Consider the following 15,960-nt stretch of genomic DNA (forward strand, 5'->3'; position numbering starts at 1 on the left):
TAATGAGATGGAGCAAATACTTGGCACAGCAGGGCTGATCTTATAAAAAAGGTCTTTTAATTGCCTTAACAGAACTGAAGACTTTATATGTTCATGCCTATGTCTTATTTTGGAATTTGATTGGGTTTGGTTTGCTTTTGCCTTTGTTCAAAGGGTTATTTTGGAGCTGTTGGGGCTCTTCTAGAATTGCTTAAAATGACAGATGATCAGTGATGTCTGAAGAGCTTCCTACTGCAGATGCTGCTGGATAAGAAGTGAAAGCCACTACAAGGATGGAAACAAAGCCATTATGGTAGTTCTACCTGCTGGATTTGTAAATAATTTTAAATCCTTTTAGCTAATCTTTAACTTCTTGGGTTTTGACCTTATAATTCAGAATTCATACTGGGAATTATGAGGATTTTTTTTCTGTACACTGTATTTTTTAGAGGAAAAAAATGTGCAAAGTGGCCAAACATACAGATTGTATGGATTTATTTTAAAAAATTGATACTGTTTAATGTAGGACCTGTGATATGAGGCATCTGCTTTTCTTCTGGGGTTTACTGATTAGTGTGGTAATTTTAACTTCATTTAGTAATCACTCTAGGAGATTTTTTAATCTTATTTTCATGACGTTTCATGATTTGTTCTTGGTTTCAAATGAAACTACAAAGCTGATGCATTTTACTGTGAAAACTAGTCATTGATTTTTTTTTTTTTACCTTTCCTTTCCTCATTAGATGAGACACTTTTTTATTTAGCACCCCAAAAAAATAAATTTACAAGCCTTCTGTGGCTAAATGTGTTTCTTGGCAGGACTATGAGAAGGCTTGGCAGGGGTAGGGGGTTTAAGATTGTAACTTTTTGGTAGTCGTGAATTGCAACAGGAACAGACTGCCAACTGGTTTTGCAGGATTAATTCTTCTCTACAATAAAAATCTTAAACAAGATGTGAACTAAAAGTTTAATTGTTGAATTAACACTAAAATGAAATCCTGTTTCTGTTGAAAAGCTCTGATCTGAAGAGTTCTGTAGTAGAGATATTATTTATATGGTACATACTTGGCATTACATAGTAAAGGGAGATTGTTTTCATTTGTTTTTCTGTAGTCTGCAAGTTTTAACTTGTTCTTAATTGAAAACAACTGATAACTGCATTATTCAAAGCCCAGTTACTAAAATTAGAAAAGTACTGACTAATCTATTTTCTGCTTTTAAGTTAATGTGAACTTTTCCTCCAGGGCACTAAAATTTGAATGTTTACTCCAATGCAGTATTTTCTACCTTTTTTGATTTGTGGACCTCTCTAGATTTTTTTTTTCAAGTTGAATTGAGACCCCTTTGAAATCTGTGTACTTAGGTTGCTGCAGAGCATGTGTAAACTTGCTTTTCTTAGACACCTTGAGGACTGAAGAGGCTGAAGAACAGTTTGTCTTGCAAGACTGTATATGATGTCACATAATGTAAAGGATCATCAGAGGGACAGTATAAAATTCAGACACATGTATTATCCAGTATATTTTTGGAAGGGGGGTTATTTCACTTTTCTAAGTAATTTTTTTCCGTATCTCCCGAATGCTGAAAAAAGGTGATATTAACTGAAGTGTTAACTTGTCTAATGGAAATAAAGACCACTACTGTTTTGACAGTTTTAATGTATCTGTGGAATTCATTTATTGAAAGCAATGATGTGAAATACCTAACACTTTTTTTATGACACACGTGACTAGTTATTGCCATGATAATTTTTTTGTTCTTGACATGTCTTTACTCTTAATTACATTACTTTAGCCTTTGAAACCTTTTGCCTTCTTGAAGTTGACTTTAAAAGAGTGTAAACCAAAAGATGAGACAATATTTTAGCATGTTGTAGTTGATATTTCCTGTAATATCAAGCTTGAGATAAGTGAAGATAGTTCTGCACAGTGCCTCTATTTTTTTAATAAAGAAACCTTTCATTAAGCTTATTTGCTAAATTTTAACTGCAAATAAAGATTCATTTGTACATTGTTTTATTTTTTTTAAGGAAGACTTCAGAATGTTAAGAGGTAACTGCACTTCTTATGGCAAACGGTAGAGGGAAGCATGACATCGACGATGTAAACATGCCTGGTTGTTTTTTTTCAGGGAGGGCTCCCAACTTTTTCTCCCTGATCTATTTTTGAAGGGAATTTGATATGGGAATATCTGTCACATAGGTGTTTATGCATTCTTAGCATTTAGAGTTGTGTGAAGGAAGAATATAACATTAAGTAAACAAATATGAAATAGCAGTTCCATTAGGATTAAATCCTCTACTCAAAAAAAACCCACAAAACCCCACAAAAAAGAAACGGTAGCAAGCCATCCAGGAAAATATATAAGGACTATGAAGATGCACAGATTGAGGCTGTGTGGTTAAAGAAGGAAAGAACAACCCTGGTAGCCATGAAGTTAGCTGTAAGATTCCAGGGACTGTCAGGTAAATTGATCACAGCAGTTCTAAGAGAAGCACAAAATAAAACTTTAACTTGAAAATACTGATTTTAAAATTTAAAATGCTTAATATGTGAACTGGTATTGTTAAAAGAATGGGAAAATACTTTGAATTGTATACTACACAAATGAGTACACTTGGTTGGGGAAAAGGTTACCAAACTAAATTAATAGGATAGAGTTATGGAACGTCTGAAGTAGGAGAAATTAGAGGAAAATGTTAGTTCAGTTCTTACTTTCCTGAGGGAGAAAAGCCCACTACAAAACTATTTCTCTGTTGCCTTGAAATCTACAACTGACTCCTTTTTTCTCTGTCCCTACCAGCACCATCATATGAATCTGCTAGTACTGTAACTTGCTTGTTTACCTTCAAACTGCCTTCCTCCACTTATCCCAAGTTTTGTTTTCCTTCCATAAGTAAAGTAATGGAGGAATGACAGGGAGGTCGATTTCTAGCACTGTTACAGTATTTTTGCCATATGGGAACACTTTGGGCAGTTCTAAAAGCATTGCTGTTGTCTTGAACTTTTCTGATTGTGTTTGGTATCCAGACTGCTGTCTGCAGTCATCTGTTGAGAGTATTCTTTGACTCTCTTCATCATCCAGAGGTATCTAAAGAGTCTGAAAACAGTCTTGCTCAGCTACAGAAATGAACCTCTAGTATAACTGATACAAACTGGAAATTTGTGCAAGCAAAGCTCAATTGCAGCTCTATCAACAAGTATTATTGAGAACCTAGAAATGATCCTCGGATCACTTCTGTTTTAGGAATGGTGACAGTGAAGAAGCAGACTACCCTAAGGGAGATCAGTGAGTTTGCAGATTTAGTATGTATTGAAAATACTTGTTTCGGTATAAATTGATGAGACCTCTTAACAAGCCAGGCCATGTGTTAATCAGCTTCTCTTTCTGAAACATGGTAAGGTAATCATTAAGGTAAGTTGGAGCAGAGTGAGTGGGACTACTTCCTCTCAATTCTGATGGCTTGTGCCAAGATCTGCTTCTTCAGGACTTGACCATTGGTTCTTCTTGAATCACATGCTACTCTCCTCATTACCTACTGCCACTGCAAACCCCAGATTTTTAATGGTTTTGACAAAAAGTCTAATTATGTCCCAGTAGGAAGAAGGGTCTGTGTTTCAAAGTAGTTTTTGGACTAAAGTGTTGGGGGAAAGTCTCTAATGCTGGCTGAAGTGTAAGGAACAACTGAGAGTATTTACTTGATCACATTTGTCAGAGAAGGGTAGCATAGGGGCAGTACAAGAATCTGACTTCTAGGGCAAGTGGGGTGCTTGCAATGCATTCCAACCTCAGCAAAGCTGTCCTGGGGTTTCACTGTTATCAGCACTTCTATCCCCATTAGACTGTCACAAGATACTTGCAAGTGATTTTTGGCAGGACACAGCAGAACTTTAGAGAGGGGAGAACCATATGGGGTTGAACTGATGACCAAATAAACATACATGATTGTTTCCAGTTGGATGAGGAGTTCTACTGGGATCTCTTTTTTAAAGTACAAGGTGTCTTTGAATTTGGGAATAAATGAAATACAGGCTATGAAAAAGATCACAGTCCATTTTGTGTCTTGCTACCTCTCAGACACCTGAAAGATAGAGAACATCTGATCTCTAGGATGTTCTGGAAAATAAATGCTTGTTTAAACTTAAAAACTGAATCCAGTTTCTGATTCTTTAAGATTTGCTGGTGCTAATTGCAACTTTGTGTGATTATTAGTGTGTTTGGAGAAAAAGAGATGTAGAGACTGTGCAAGAAGGGAGTCCTTCAAACCTCTCCTACCACCTCCCTCCCCCCAAAAAACACAAAACCAAACCAAAACAACAAACAAACCCCACAGAACTACAGGAACAAAAACCCCCAAAACAAACAACAACCAAAAAACCCACCAAACAAAACAAAACAAAACAAAAAAAAACCAAAACCAGAAAAAGCAAAGTAAAAATTGTGGTTCTGATTCTAAAAGTTTGGAGAATCTGTCAGCTGCCTTGGGAATCGAGATTTGCCTCAAACAAGAGATACTGGTGCTGGGAGCGATGGAAGAGAAATGAGTAAGAAAAGCTGAAGTTCCCAAGAGGGGAAGCTGTTGAGCCTGGAAAAGGGACAAAGCAGCAGCATCTGTAGAAGTTTCTGGGGTGACATGAACGAGATAGGAAGGGCCCTGCAGGGTGAGTAATTAACGAGCTCTTTGTTAGTGCAACCTGTGAGAGAATGGTGGTGTAGATGGGGAGGGCAGGTGATTTGACAGAATGGCAGAGGTGCCCTAATTCAGAGGGTGAAGGAAGGGTGGGTGGTCGTGAGCTAGAGCATTGCATGGTTACTACTTGGCTGCAGCACCCCTGGAGTACCCAGCGACCTGTGCTGAAGCATTAAGTCTCTACTGAGATGCAGATGTTCTCTCATATGGGCAATAAGCCTGGTCTCAAACATTGCTTGTTTCAGCATGTGAGACACACAGCAGGGGATGTACTGCCTCCACATGATAGAGATTTCTTTCTTCTTCTTTTACATCAAAACCAGTGCTATGACATTGGCAGAAGCACAACTCTTTTCTGCTGGCCTCCAGCAGTTTGCTCCGTTGTGCAGAGCTCTGCAAAGTGGCTGGTAGTGGCAGGGGGTTCAGCAGCCTCCTGCAGTGTGCCCCAAGCTGCTCACAAATGTCAGGGGGGTGCAGCCATTGATCATGCCAGGGCAGAGTTCTTTGGTCCTGCCTGGTTTATTTCTAAACAACCTGTTGCAACTATGAAAGCACCAAGTAATAGGTATGATTTAAAGCAATGAAGGAGGACAAACAGCTTCAAATGGCATCATGTTGCACTTAATATGTCACTCCCTGTTTTTAAGTGGTTTTACTTATTTTGTTGTGATGATCAGGGCACTTCCAGCCTCAGGTTTCCAAGCTTCACTTTTCCAGAATTTTGGATGGGTGACCCATCCATCTCTTTTTCTTAAAAGTTTGAGCGAATCTGGGAATTTAGATCAAATCAGGAGTAGCCCTTTAATAAATGCTGATGTACCAAAGCAGCCTTAGCAATGCATGTACGGAGTTGAGTTTACCTCTGTTACTGAGTTCTCCATTTATGCCCATCCATGAGGATGTAATCTCAGCTAACCACTTTACAAATGGTTTTGTTTTCCATTCATATGTTAGCCAGCTGCACAAAAATAAAACAACTGGTCTCAGCTTGTAGGAGTTTCTGATGCAGATGCTAGGTTGGATGTGTGTGTCAGTAAGGATGAGGAAATTAATGCCTCAAGCCCATATGAAAGACACGCTGATCAAAATGTTCTTTCCTACAAGCTTTCATAACAGCTGCATCAGTTGGGAGACTGCAATTGAAATATTCTTGTGTAAGTCAGTAAATTATTACCAACTGGCAAATGTAACACTGAGTTGAGATAGTAGTACTGTTATCTACTCTGCTGAATCTGCCCCCTTTTTCCTCCCACTGGCATTACCCCATCGATATCCTGATGGTCAGAAGGAGGCAGTGGAAGCAGCACAGTAAATGTGTCCATTAATATCTGTTTTGTGAAGTGCAACAGTGTAATATAGACAAGGCAACTGAATCTATGAGAGGTTTCTCCTCTAAGAAGGCTGGATAGGCTTCACCTGGAGGTTGAAATAAAAACTTATTTTATTGTAATCTATTTGAACAGTGAGAATGCTCTCTTGTGTTTGAAAATTTTTCTTACTCTTGTTATGGTTTTAAAAATTAACTGTAAAATAATGCATATTAATTAAAAAAACACACTAAATGAACAAATTAATTTATCATTTTTAAAGGTGACTGGCTAAATGAATCACAAAATTCTGAATGTAATTTAAAAAAATTTAAAAGTTCCTTTCAGTGGAATTGTTTTGTTTTTAGAGCAACTTCACCCCTATTGCTATTTGAATAAGTAAACAAAAACATGCTGTTCCTATGTCCTAAGCATGCTGTTACCCAGCTAGCTTTCAGCATATTGCACTTGGCTACAAAATGCTACACACAAAAAAATCCAGAAATATTTGCAAGATAAGCCAAAAACACTCCCAGAATTTCCCAGTGTTTGTCACAGTGTTTTAGCTTAAAAAGTAAGTTATCTGTTCTCTTCAGATGTATGAGGTTTGAAGACTTCTCTCCAGCAGATTTGCCTGTGCAGCATGGCAGCTCCCTTTGCATCAGTAGCTTGCCTCTTGGAAGGGGGAAGAGCAGTGCAAGGGAAACTAAAGCTGCTTTCTGCTGATGGCTGCTGGTTGACCCATAACCCACTTCACACTACATTTGCTCTTTTACAGGTAGGGCAGAAAACATTCAGGAACTGAACTTCACTCCTTGCTCTCATCACATGAGAAATTGCATCCAGAAAAAAAATTAGGCAGAAGAGGCACCAACTCCTGCAAATTAATTCACTTTTTATTCATGGGAAGAATCATCAAGGTCAGCTTAGTTTTACTCAGGAAGACTTTTTTTTCAATATCTGGTCTTTTTCTCCTCTATTAGGAGCTTGATTTTTTTAAGCTGCCATGCAACATATCTCTCTGTTCCAACTCTCCTACTTGAAAGGGTTATAAAATCGTCTTTGTCAGATTTCCATGAATGTCTGCTTCAAAGTATTATGGGAATTTGTTTAAAATTTCATTTTATACCCATTACTGTAAGGTTCTCAGATTCCAACCCTGGACTTCTAAGCCCCTTTAATCAGGCTAGGAGCAAAAGAGCTGTTACTAATACCACTCTGTGGAGTCCCTTGACTACTGGCATAAGGCACAATTGTCTGTCCTATGTATGGAGATTGTTAGGTAATTGAAATATCTTTATTCACAAGAGTTAAAGAACTGGATTTTCCTTTTCTAACTATTTACCTTGCAGACCAAGTGGAGGAAAGTAGGTCATTTATAGTCAGTTCCCTTTCAGTCCCTGACCATTCCTCTTTCCCTGCTGTGCTAGGAAGGTAGTGGTGTTTGACTGGAAACTCAGTGAGGGGAAATTTGGGACACACACACACACAGAAAAAAGGCAAGCCAAATAAACATCAGAGAACTTTTTGAAAAAAACAAACAAGCTTTAATAAAATATTACTCAGGCTTGAATCAGAAATCTGTCGATAAGGAAACGAGCTTCTGTCTGTCACCTGTCATAAAGAATTAGTCTTAGAGCAATTAAATGGTAGATAATAACATCCTACGTTTCCTTACTGTTTTAAATTTCAAGTCTTGAGAAGGTAAGATGAGGCTTCAAGCCTTTGCACAGACATGAGTTCATCCCTCAAGAGTAGTGCAGGATGCCTTTACTCAGGCTACCTAAAAGCATGCTTGGGTGAATGCGTGTGCAGAAGAGGTCTCTCATGCTGTGCAGGCCCATGGCCAAATCCACAGACCTTGTACAGTATCTAGGTGGTTTTACAGCAGGAGAGCCTGGGGAGAAGGTAGGCTGGTTGGTTTGTTGATTTGTGCTGACCTGCTTGCCCTTGAAGGGGTGATGCGTCAAACACTCTCATACTGTCAGTGGCACAAAGAGGGGCCATGCTCTGATGCTGTTTTTCCCACCTACCAGCATCACCAGCCTGATTTCAGCTCCTGCCCCTCCTGAAGACAATGTGGTGCCTGTGTGGGTGAGCACAGCTGCAAGCCAGCCTGCACCCATGCCCTCTGAGAACCCCACAGCTCCCGATGGAAGCCTGACTCACAAATGTACTTGTCACGTCATACTAAACATGTCTTGCCATACTGAAAAGGCCACTGGGAACCCATGAAGCACCGTGCTCAGGCACTGCCCCATGGAAAGAGGAAACTGAGCCCTTGCCGTATCAGAAGGGTGGCAGTGTGACTGGCTTTGCAGCCACATGGTTGATAGCAAAATGCAAGGCTATGGATAACCCATGTAATATTTACCAAAATATCTTGCTGTGCAGAGCAAGTTTCTGATGTACTTTCAGCTTGCTCTGGTTTAGGCCTCTGTCTGTACATGCTTAACTTGGAGAGAAAAAAGCAAATGAATGGGGGGGAAAAAAACCACCTTGCACAAGCACAGGGTGAAAAAAAAAATTATCTGTAAGATTTTGTGTTGCATAAGTGCCCCTGGAAATAATCTGGTACATCTCCAAATAAAACAGAAATCTTTTAAGTTTCTGTGTGGAATGACAGTAGTTTCTATGTTTGTTAACTCTGTAAATGTTTGCTGTAGATACTATCAATGAGGATATTTTATTTAAAGGAATGTACTAAAGTTTAAAGCAAAGAAACTCCTCCCTTAGCCTGTGAACACAACAACTACAACAATTAGGTAGTAAAAACTGAATTGAAAGTAGTCTTAGGTGTTAAGCTGTGCATTTTATAGATGAACTGGAACAAAAACATGTCCAGGCGCACAGCATACTCTGGGTTGGATGAGGAGCTCTCACTGAAAGCCCCAGCAGTCGGCAAACACCAGCCAGAGTTTTGTCTGAGGTACAGCCCGTTATCGCCGAATGACTGGTTTTCTGTGTTGTGGAGGTTTGAAGACTTGGTGGTGGCTCACCATCTTCTTTTACTTGGTATCATGTGCTGGTTTGGAGAACAGGAGAAAGACCCCCTGCACTACCCTCAGACTCTGATCCCCACTTCAGCCTTCTTTAGCTCGTTCATTTCCTCAGAGTTTGTACCGGCAAGGGTGTTGATGATGAGCAGCATAAGCTGCTAACACCGTCCCTTCTGCAGAGCACAGCAAGTCTCATCATCCAGCAGGAAGAATAAAAACATAATGCTATGAAAATGGAAATGGTTAGGTCTCCTCGGACTGGAACAACATTACAGCCTATATTTGGTGTCAGATTCCGGTATGGATTAAAGTAGCCCAAACTTCTGGTCCACAGTCAAGTGAATATAGGAGAGAGATTGGAATAGCTGCACAAAGGCTTGCTTCCAAGTACAACTAATTCAAATTTATTATTCCCATACTGTGAAAAATTCCAACATCTACTTAAGTTTTTCTTCTGATGGGGAATTTTAAAATGTCTACATTTCATTTCACTTTTTCCACCAAAGAAAAAGCCTGCTAGCAGGAAGCCTATCAGGTTGCCAAAAGCAAGTCATTTGACATATGAGGTTTTTTTAAAGCTCCTGTCCAGCCAAAAGTTTTTTAAACCATGTTTCCATAGGACAATTGTAGAGATGAATCTTTCTTTTTCAGTGAAACATTGTTGCACTGACTAACTGGAGTTTAGATCTTTGTAGAATACATGCATTTAAATGTGTCTAAAAAGTTTACTGTGTGTGCTTGGACCAAGGACTTCATTGGCATGCCACAAGAGTTACCCCAGATTAACAGCAGCAAGGCAGGAGGTTTGAAATGTGGAAGCTTGTAATCACTAAAAGGAGACAAACTGTCATCTTGTTCAGCTAATATTAAGTATTGATCTGTCTATACTTATTTTATATGAAGAAAGAGAGGATACTTCCGCCAAAATTTCCAAAGATGCTGGAAGATGATGTACTCAATAGGTTGTAAGATAAACCCACATGTAGTTTTGAGTGTTCTTAGAAACTTGCTGATTTTAAATGGATTTTTAAGTCTGATGCCATATGATGGGTCTTATGTTCCAGGAATTGCTAGCGTCCATGAAAAAGCAAGGAGGCCATGGAATAATAATTGTCTATCCCACATTACATATATGACTTTTACAACCACATATTTTAAGGATTTCATCACAGTCTCTTGATCCCTTTCTGAAGCCCTTTATGTCAGTAAGAAGCAGAGCTTGCCTTGACCTCCAGAAAGGAGCCTCTGCTCATAAGTGGTGGGCACTTTACCTTCTTCCCTTAGAGTCAGCAATATTTGGACTGTAGCTGCAGAGGGGTGATTGAGGGAACCATAGGGACTATAGTTTCTCCTATCTTTGGCTTCATTTCCAGAGATGCCATGGAACCTGTGTTCCCTTGAGTATTGAATGCCAAAGGTTGTAGATCCAAATGTTCGTGACCAGAACCGGAAATGTTGCTCTGAGCATGCCATCACAGCATACACCTGTATTTTGGCTGGCTGTAACAGGGAGATGGGAGAAGAGGGCAATGTAAGGAGGGTAATGAGGTTTTCAGTTTACAACAGATATTTGTATATAAAGGTTCAACTTAAGACATTGCATAAGAAGGCCATTCATCAACTGTACCATGGCATCTAACCATCCTCCAAACTACAAAACCACTTATTTTACCTGTTAAATTCTATAGTATTATACTTTGTTTATTTTTGTGTTCTGCAAAATATGAAAGAGTGCAAAAGTATTACTCTTGTTTGCATAGGAACCAAACCAAAACAAGTCCTTTCCTGACTCTGTTTTCTTTGCCTGGTCAGGCACTCCAGGTGAGGGCATGTGCTCCTTTCATATCTTGATTACAGCAGTTCTAGAAAAAGCAGCATGCACAGTCCTGCAACTTTGGAGAGATTAGGGCTATTACAGGTGAGTCCTATTCTGTTGCTTGTCAAACTGCTAAATGGAGCCATGCAATGGGTCATTTATCTGGTGTCAGCAGCTGAAACTTGCATGAGAAGGAGCTGTTTCTAGCAGTGACAAAAGGAAGCCTATCACAAATGTGTAAAACATGCATGTAACCCAAAACCTTGTATTTCTATTACTGTTAGAGTGTTGCTCCAAGAACCAAATGAAGTCATGGATGTTGTTTTGGCGATATCTTAGCTTATGATACGTCAGTGCTTAAAATTAATTTATATAAAAATTAAACAGCACAAAAGTGTTTTAAAGTTGTTGTAGTGCCAACGGCAGGTCAGCAGGGTGTGAGTGGTGTTCCTGTGTCTCTGGATATCCTGGGTGTGTAAAATACACAGGGTTCTGTGGCACTCTGGCAATATCCTTTCCACACCTCAGAGACGCATCACCTGTTGTTGACCCAGGCGTCAAAGGGTCAGCTGCCAACACAGATAACCACTGTCATTCCCACTGCTGATGGGGAGTTGTCACTGAGATGCTGCCAACCAGATTTGCAGAGGAAGTTTGCTGGGTTGTTGAGATCCCCAGTCTCTTGACCAGTAGCTCAATGCACATGTTGTTCAGAGCTGTTATCTTGCAGTGTTACACAGTTCCAATAAAGCACATTGCAACTACATTAGTGGTGTATTTTGACAAAATCTTTCAACGTGAAGCATAGTTTAATCCAGGTAAGATTAAAAATCTTTCCAAAATATATATATATATTAAAAAATATATAAAAAAGAGGAAAAAAAACCCCAAAACTCACCGAAAGAGATGCACTTTTTTCTCATTCAAGGACAAGGTTTTGTTACCCACATAGATGGTGGGGAAAAGTAGCCTCTTTTCTCTTGAGCTGTTGTGAGCTGCCATGCTGCAGGAGGGATGTACTTGCGCTAGGGAAGATGTGCATAGATGGTGTGGGCTGCCCAGCATCCCATGGTGTGCAGAAGAAGGGGAAGTATCAGTCTCTCCTAGCTGTCTTGTGTGGCTGTACTGCACAGAGTAGCTCTGTCACCTGGTAAGGGAAGCCTTTTCCAATTAATAATCCACCCCAAAGCTGCCATGCTTACTGAAATCATGTATGCTCCTTTACCTTGACAGATTTTGAACTTATGCTGAAGACAAGCATAACACACGCCTCCCTGTCACTCTCCAAGTGCTCTGCTTGCACACTCCTGGGAGCTTTGCACTTGCTCTTTATAAGCAGCACTGAAAGTCAGCAAAGTCCTGGGGGAACAACAAGAACCGAGCAGCTCTTGTCGGCAACAGTGTTTGGGAAGGGTAGGAAAAGATCCAGTTTTATCTTAGTTCTCATGGAAAGTGTCACAGGATGTTTAATGTCCTTTCTGAGCAAAGACCTGCTGTTTTCCAGATCTTGCCTGAAAACACATGCAGTATTCAGCAAGCCACTTAGTTTATCTTTCTTGGATAAACAGAAGGCTGCTGGAATTTGAAACTTGTTCCAAGAGTCTAGGGTCCAAATCTCTGTGAGTCCTTCCCCTGGTCTGGGGTTTTGAACTGAGTTTGAAAATTTAAAGACTAGCAAGTGATGGCAGCATGACTCCTAATGGCGTATGGGGCATGCAGGGTTGGTGTATGTGACAGAGGGCCATCCCTGTGCTGAAGTTTTGGTGTTATTTCCACTCTCGAGTGTAGCCTGACTTTGCAACAGGTTAAAAATACTTTATGAAATGCCTGAGAGCACTGATCCACAAATCCCAGTACAGACTTTGCCTCGATTGGGTGGGGGGGGGGGGCGGGAAAGCCCTCCTAATGCGATGAAAGCACCCGTGGCACTGGTGAGACGCGCTTTTCGCTTTTCTTGTCGCTGAAGGTACCACGAAGGAGCGACTCCGATGGCACCTTGACGGACCGGGCGAGGGGAAGCGCCCGGCAGAGCCCACCGGGGAGGGGACCCGGTCGGTCAGGTGGGCGGCCAAGGAAGCTGTGGGGTGCGGGCTGAGCCGAGCCCGAGCCCTTCTCCGCCCGCTGCGCTGGGGGCCGCGGTCACCGCCGCGCCGGCACCACCCGCCCCGCGCCCGCGGAGCCGCCGCCCCCCAGGCAGCACCGGGGCTCCTGCCGGCGCCGCAGCCTGCAGGTAGGGGCTGTGCGGGGCCGCGGGGCTCGTCCCGGGAAAAGCGAGGAGGGAGACGGGGAGCGACCCCGCGGGGGAGCGCGGTCCGGGGGCGCGGAGCGGGGCGGGCAGCGCGGACGGCAGCGCTCCGGCAGGGCTTCAGCCTGGCCGCTCCCGTGCCCTGCCTTAGAACTGCGGAAACATTGGGAAATAAATGAAAATCACTTTAAATGCCACTGTTAAATTAAGAAACTGTATCTACGTGGATACATATATATATATATATAAAGAGATGTTGGTAAGGTGAGATGCTGGTCAGTTAAAGAATAAACAGCGTTTCAAGTTGCTAGAGGTATGAGGAAACTCAATCATCTTTTATTTCTGTTGCATAAACAGGATAAGTGTACCTGTTCAGAGGCGGGTGCGAGAGGCTGTGCTTTTCCTCATCGCCATCCCCGTGCGTGCGGACTCGCGGCTGTCAGCGGGATCCCCACGGCTGTGTGTGTGTGTGCGAGAGGTTCCCAGAAGAGCTCCAAAAACCCAGGCTCAGACTGCTCAGTGACAGGCTAGAGAGCTGGCTTGTGGCCTTCCCCAGGAATAGTCAGCTGCGGAAGTAGGTAATCACAGTGATCCTTATCCTGAATGGCCTTGATATTTCTTCTGGGATATTATTATAGTTCATTTCCAGGAGAATTCTTAGTCCGTTGTAGGACTTAGCCAGGTGTGCAGTAATTGGCTCAGGCTAAATGGTATTGTTGGCATGCCTTGCAGGAAATTTTGTGTTCACAGGCTAAGTTCAGGGAAACTATCCAATGAAAAAAAAAACTGCCCAGAAATACGAGTATTATCCTTATTTAGAATTTTCTGATAATTTGCCATTCATTTATTGATTTGTTCTGTTTAATATCTCTGGGAGTAAGTAATTAATTAGGTATTTGGGATGAGGTTGGGTTTGTGTGATTTCTGACTGAAATGATTTCATTAAGTTAACAAGCTGGTTGGGGCAGTGAGTATGTTTGTTGTTGTTAGTCTGCTCCTGCAGTGGCAATGAGGAAACGTTTCCGTTAGTGCTGGGAAATTGGAGGATAACTTGGAACTTAATGAAGTGAAACAGGATTGCAATTTGCTCAGAGTGATCCTATTATGCCTGAGTTAGGGCCATGTTATTGCTCACCTCATATCATTAGCTGTTATTGCCTTTTCACATCTGTTTTTTTTAGCTATATATAGGTCATTATGTGGTTTTGGTTCATATTTTTTCAGTTGTATTATTTTTGGTTTTTACTTTTCCATCTTTTGCAGTTCTGTTTTAATGGAAGGTTTCTCTGGGCTTAGGGGTTTCCATGTTAATCCCTTTAAAATTCAATTGTTAACTTCTGCCTTAACCTCAAGCTGGAAAGTGACAATGAAAGATAATATAGCACAGTGTGTAATTTCATTTTACAGAGTTTTGTCAGAATCAATTCAACTGATATATAAACAGGAGAAACCTCAGGAACTTTCTTTTTCCCCCAGCATGCACATTCACTTCAGCTTCAGGCTGTACACTGTTTACCTGACAAGTGGCTTGCTACAGGATGTCTCCTGACTGGATTTGCTGAGTTGGTTCTTGTCTGCAACTGTGAGGAAGGGGACTAGGACAGCCCCAGGGATCCCTTCCAGATCTGTATTCTCAGGCCAAGGTCCTACAGACAGGGCACAGAGGGGGAAGATTTTTCAGATGTTTTGGTGCAAACACAATTGCTTCCCGAGGGACAAATTTGGCATGTGTTTCCTGAGAGAACCGTGCTAGCGTAAGCAGCCCCCTGCCACCCTCTGAGCTGTGCTAGTACAACCATTTGTGGGGCTGGTGGTGAATTGCATTGGGGGAACTGCAGTGGGCTCAAAAGCACCTTTTCTTCCTTTTTATCAATTACTTTTAACTCTGAATTGTCTGACCGTGTGGCTGCTGTGTCAGGGCTGAGAAGGTGACCGGGAAGGAGGGAACGTGTGGCAGGGAGCAGGAGGTAAGGGCTGTTTCTGCTGGCATCACTGCTGCTGAAAGAAGTAATTGCTTATCAAATTGTGGTTAGTGGTAGATGACATGTGGTTAAGGCAGTTGCCTGCAAAACACAGCTGAATGCTCAGATATCTCAGTCGTGTGCACATGCAGTTGGCTGTATACACAAAGATCTGATTCTATGTTTCCATTGTAATTCTGAGTTTTCACCTAATGATTTTACTTTTGTGATGTATATCTGTGAGTGTAACTTCAGGATACATTCTCTATACTACTCTCTCTTCTAGTATGAGCATTTCAAAAGACCATTTTTCTGGAAAATAGACCTAGACATCATCAGGCTATGTTATTAATCAGATCATATTTACCTGGATAGGTGAATACCTAAAATTCTAAAGGGGAAGATTGAACCACCCCTAAAAGAGTGCCTCTGGTCCTAGAGCATAATTGTCACCTGTACTCTCTTTTAGATGTATATAAAATGTTAAATATACTTTTGAATGTAGTGTAGACCTGTGAAATTATGAATGACAGAAATGATGAGGCGAATAGCATTTTTAATTGGTATGGTGAGACTGAGAAGTCAGTGGAGTGTAAGCTTGCTATAATCTGCTATTTATTTTAGTCTGGAAAGCATTGATGCTTTTGTGCATTGTTTTAGGACTTGTTTTCATTCCTACTTTAGATAATTTGTTTCTGTCATGATCCTATTGTAGCGAGTAAGAAATCACTCACAGCACATTGTCTATGTAGCACGTGTGCATATTTAGAGAATGGTGGTACGCTCTCTTGTTCGCAGAACTTGAAGGACTAATTACTTTCTATGATGGTCTTTATTCAACAGAGAAAAAACAAAGGCCTTTTTTCTTCCAACCTAAACCAAGAAACTATATAGAAGTTAAGAAAAATATCTTACCTTTACTGATTGTCCTGTGGTGGGTCACTACAACTGCAGTTTGGATTA

At 41.1% G+C, this 15,960-nt stretch overlaps 2 protein-coding genes across 16 annotated transcripts in view; both read left to right on the forward strand.

Annotated features, from left to right (window-relative positions):
• Nucleotides 1-1,641, forward strand: part of PANK1 (pantothenate kinase 1) — a 42,281-nt gene extending 40,640 nt beyond the window's left edge. For all 8 annotated transcript variants that reach the window (XM_050334632.1, XM_050334611.1, XM_050334616.1 and 5 more), the window contains one exon: nucleotides 154-1,641. In XM_050334632.1, coding sequence (XP_050190589.1) covers nucleotides 154-213 — 60 coding nt within the window. In that variant the 3' untranslated portion in view covers nucleotides 214-1,641. The remainder of the gene's footprint in view (nucleotides 1-153) is intronic.
• Nucleotides 1,642-6,320: 4,679 nt separating this feature from the next.
• SLC16A12 (solute carrier family 16 member 12) overlaps nucleotides 6,321-15,960 on the forward strand; it is a 39,682-nt gene continuing 30,042 nt past the window's right edge. Inside the window, exons 1-4 of one of the 8 annotated variants that reach the window (XM_050338043.1) lie at nucleotides 6,321-6,896; nucleotides 12,025-12,204; nucleotides 12,758-12,851; nucleotides 13,394-13,614. The gene's annotated coding sequence lies outside the window, so the exon portion shown is untranslated. Of the gene's footprint in view, nucleotides 6,897-12,024; nucleotides 12,205-12,709; nucleotides 12,852-12,903; nucleotides 13,022-13,393; nucleotides 13,615-14,845; nucleotides 15,004-15,960 lie in introns of those variants that run through there. The other 7 variants (XM_050338070.1, XM_050338086.1, XM_050338061.1 and 4 more) reach the window with 7 other exon arrangements.

The sequence above is a fragment of the Myiozetetes cayanensis genome, unplaced genomic scaffold (genome assembly GCF_022539395.1).
Source record: "Myiozetetes cayanensis isolate MyiCay16 unplaced genomic scaffold, myiCay2020 scf10, whole genome shotgun sequence".
Lineage (NCBI taxonomy): Eukaryota > Metazoa > Chordata > Aves > Passeriformes > Tyrannidae > Myiozetetes > Myiozetetes cayanensis.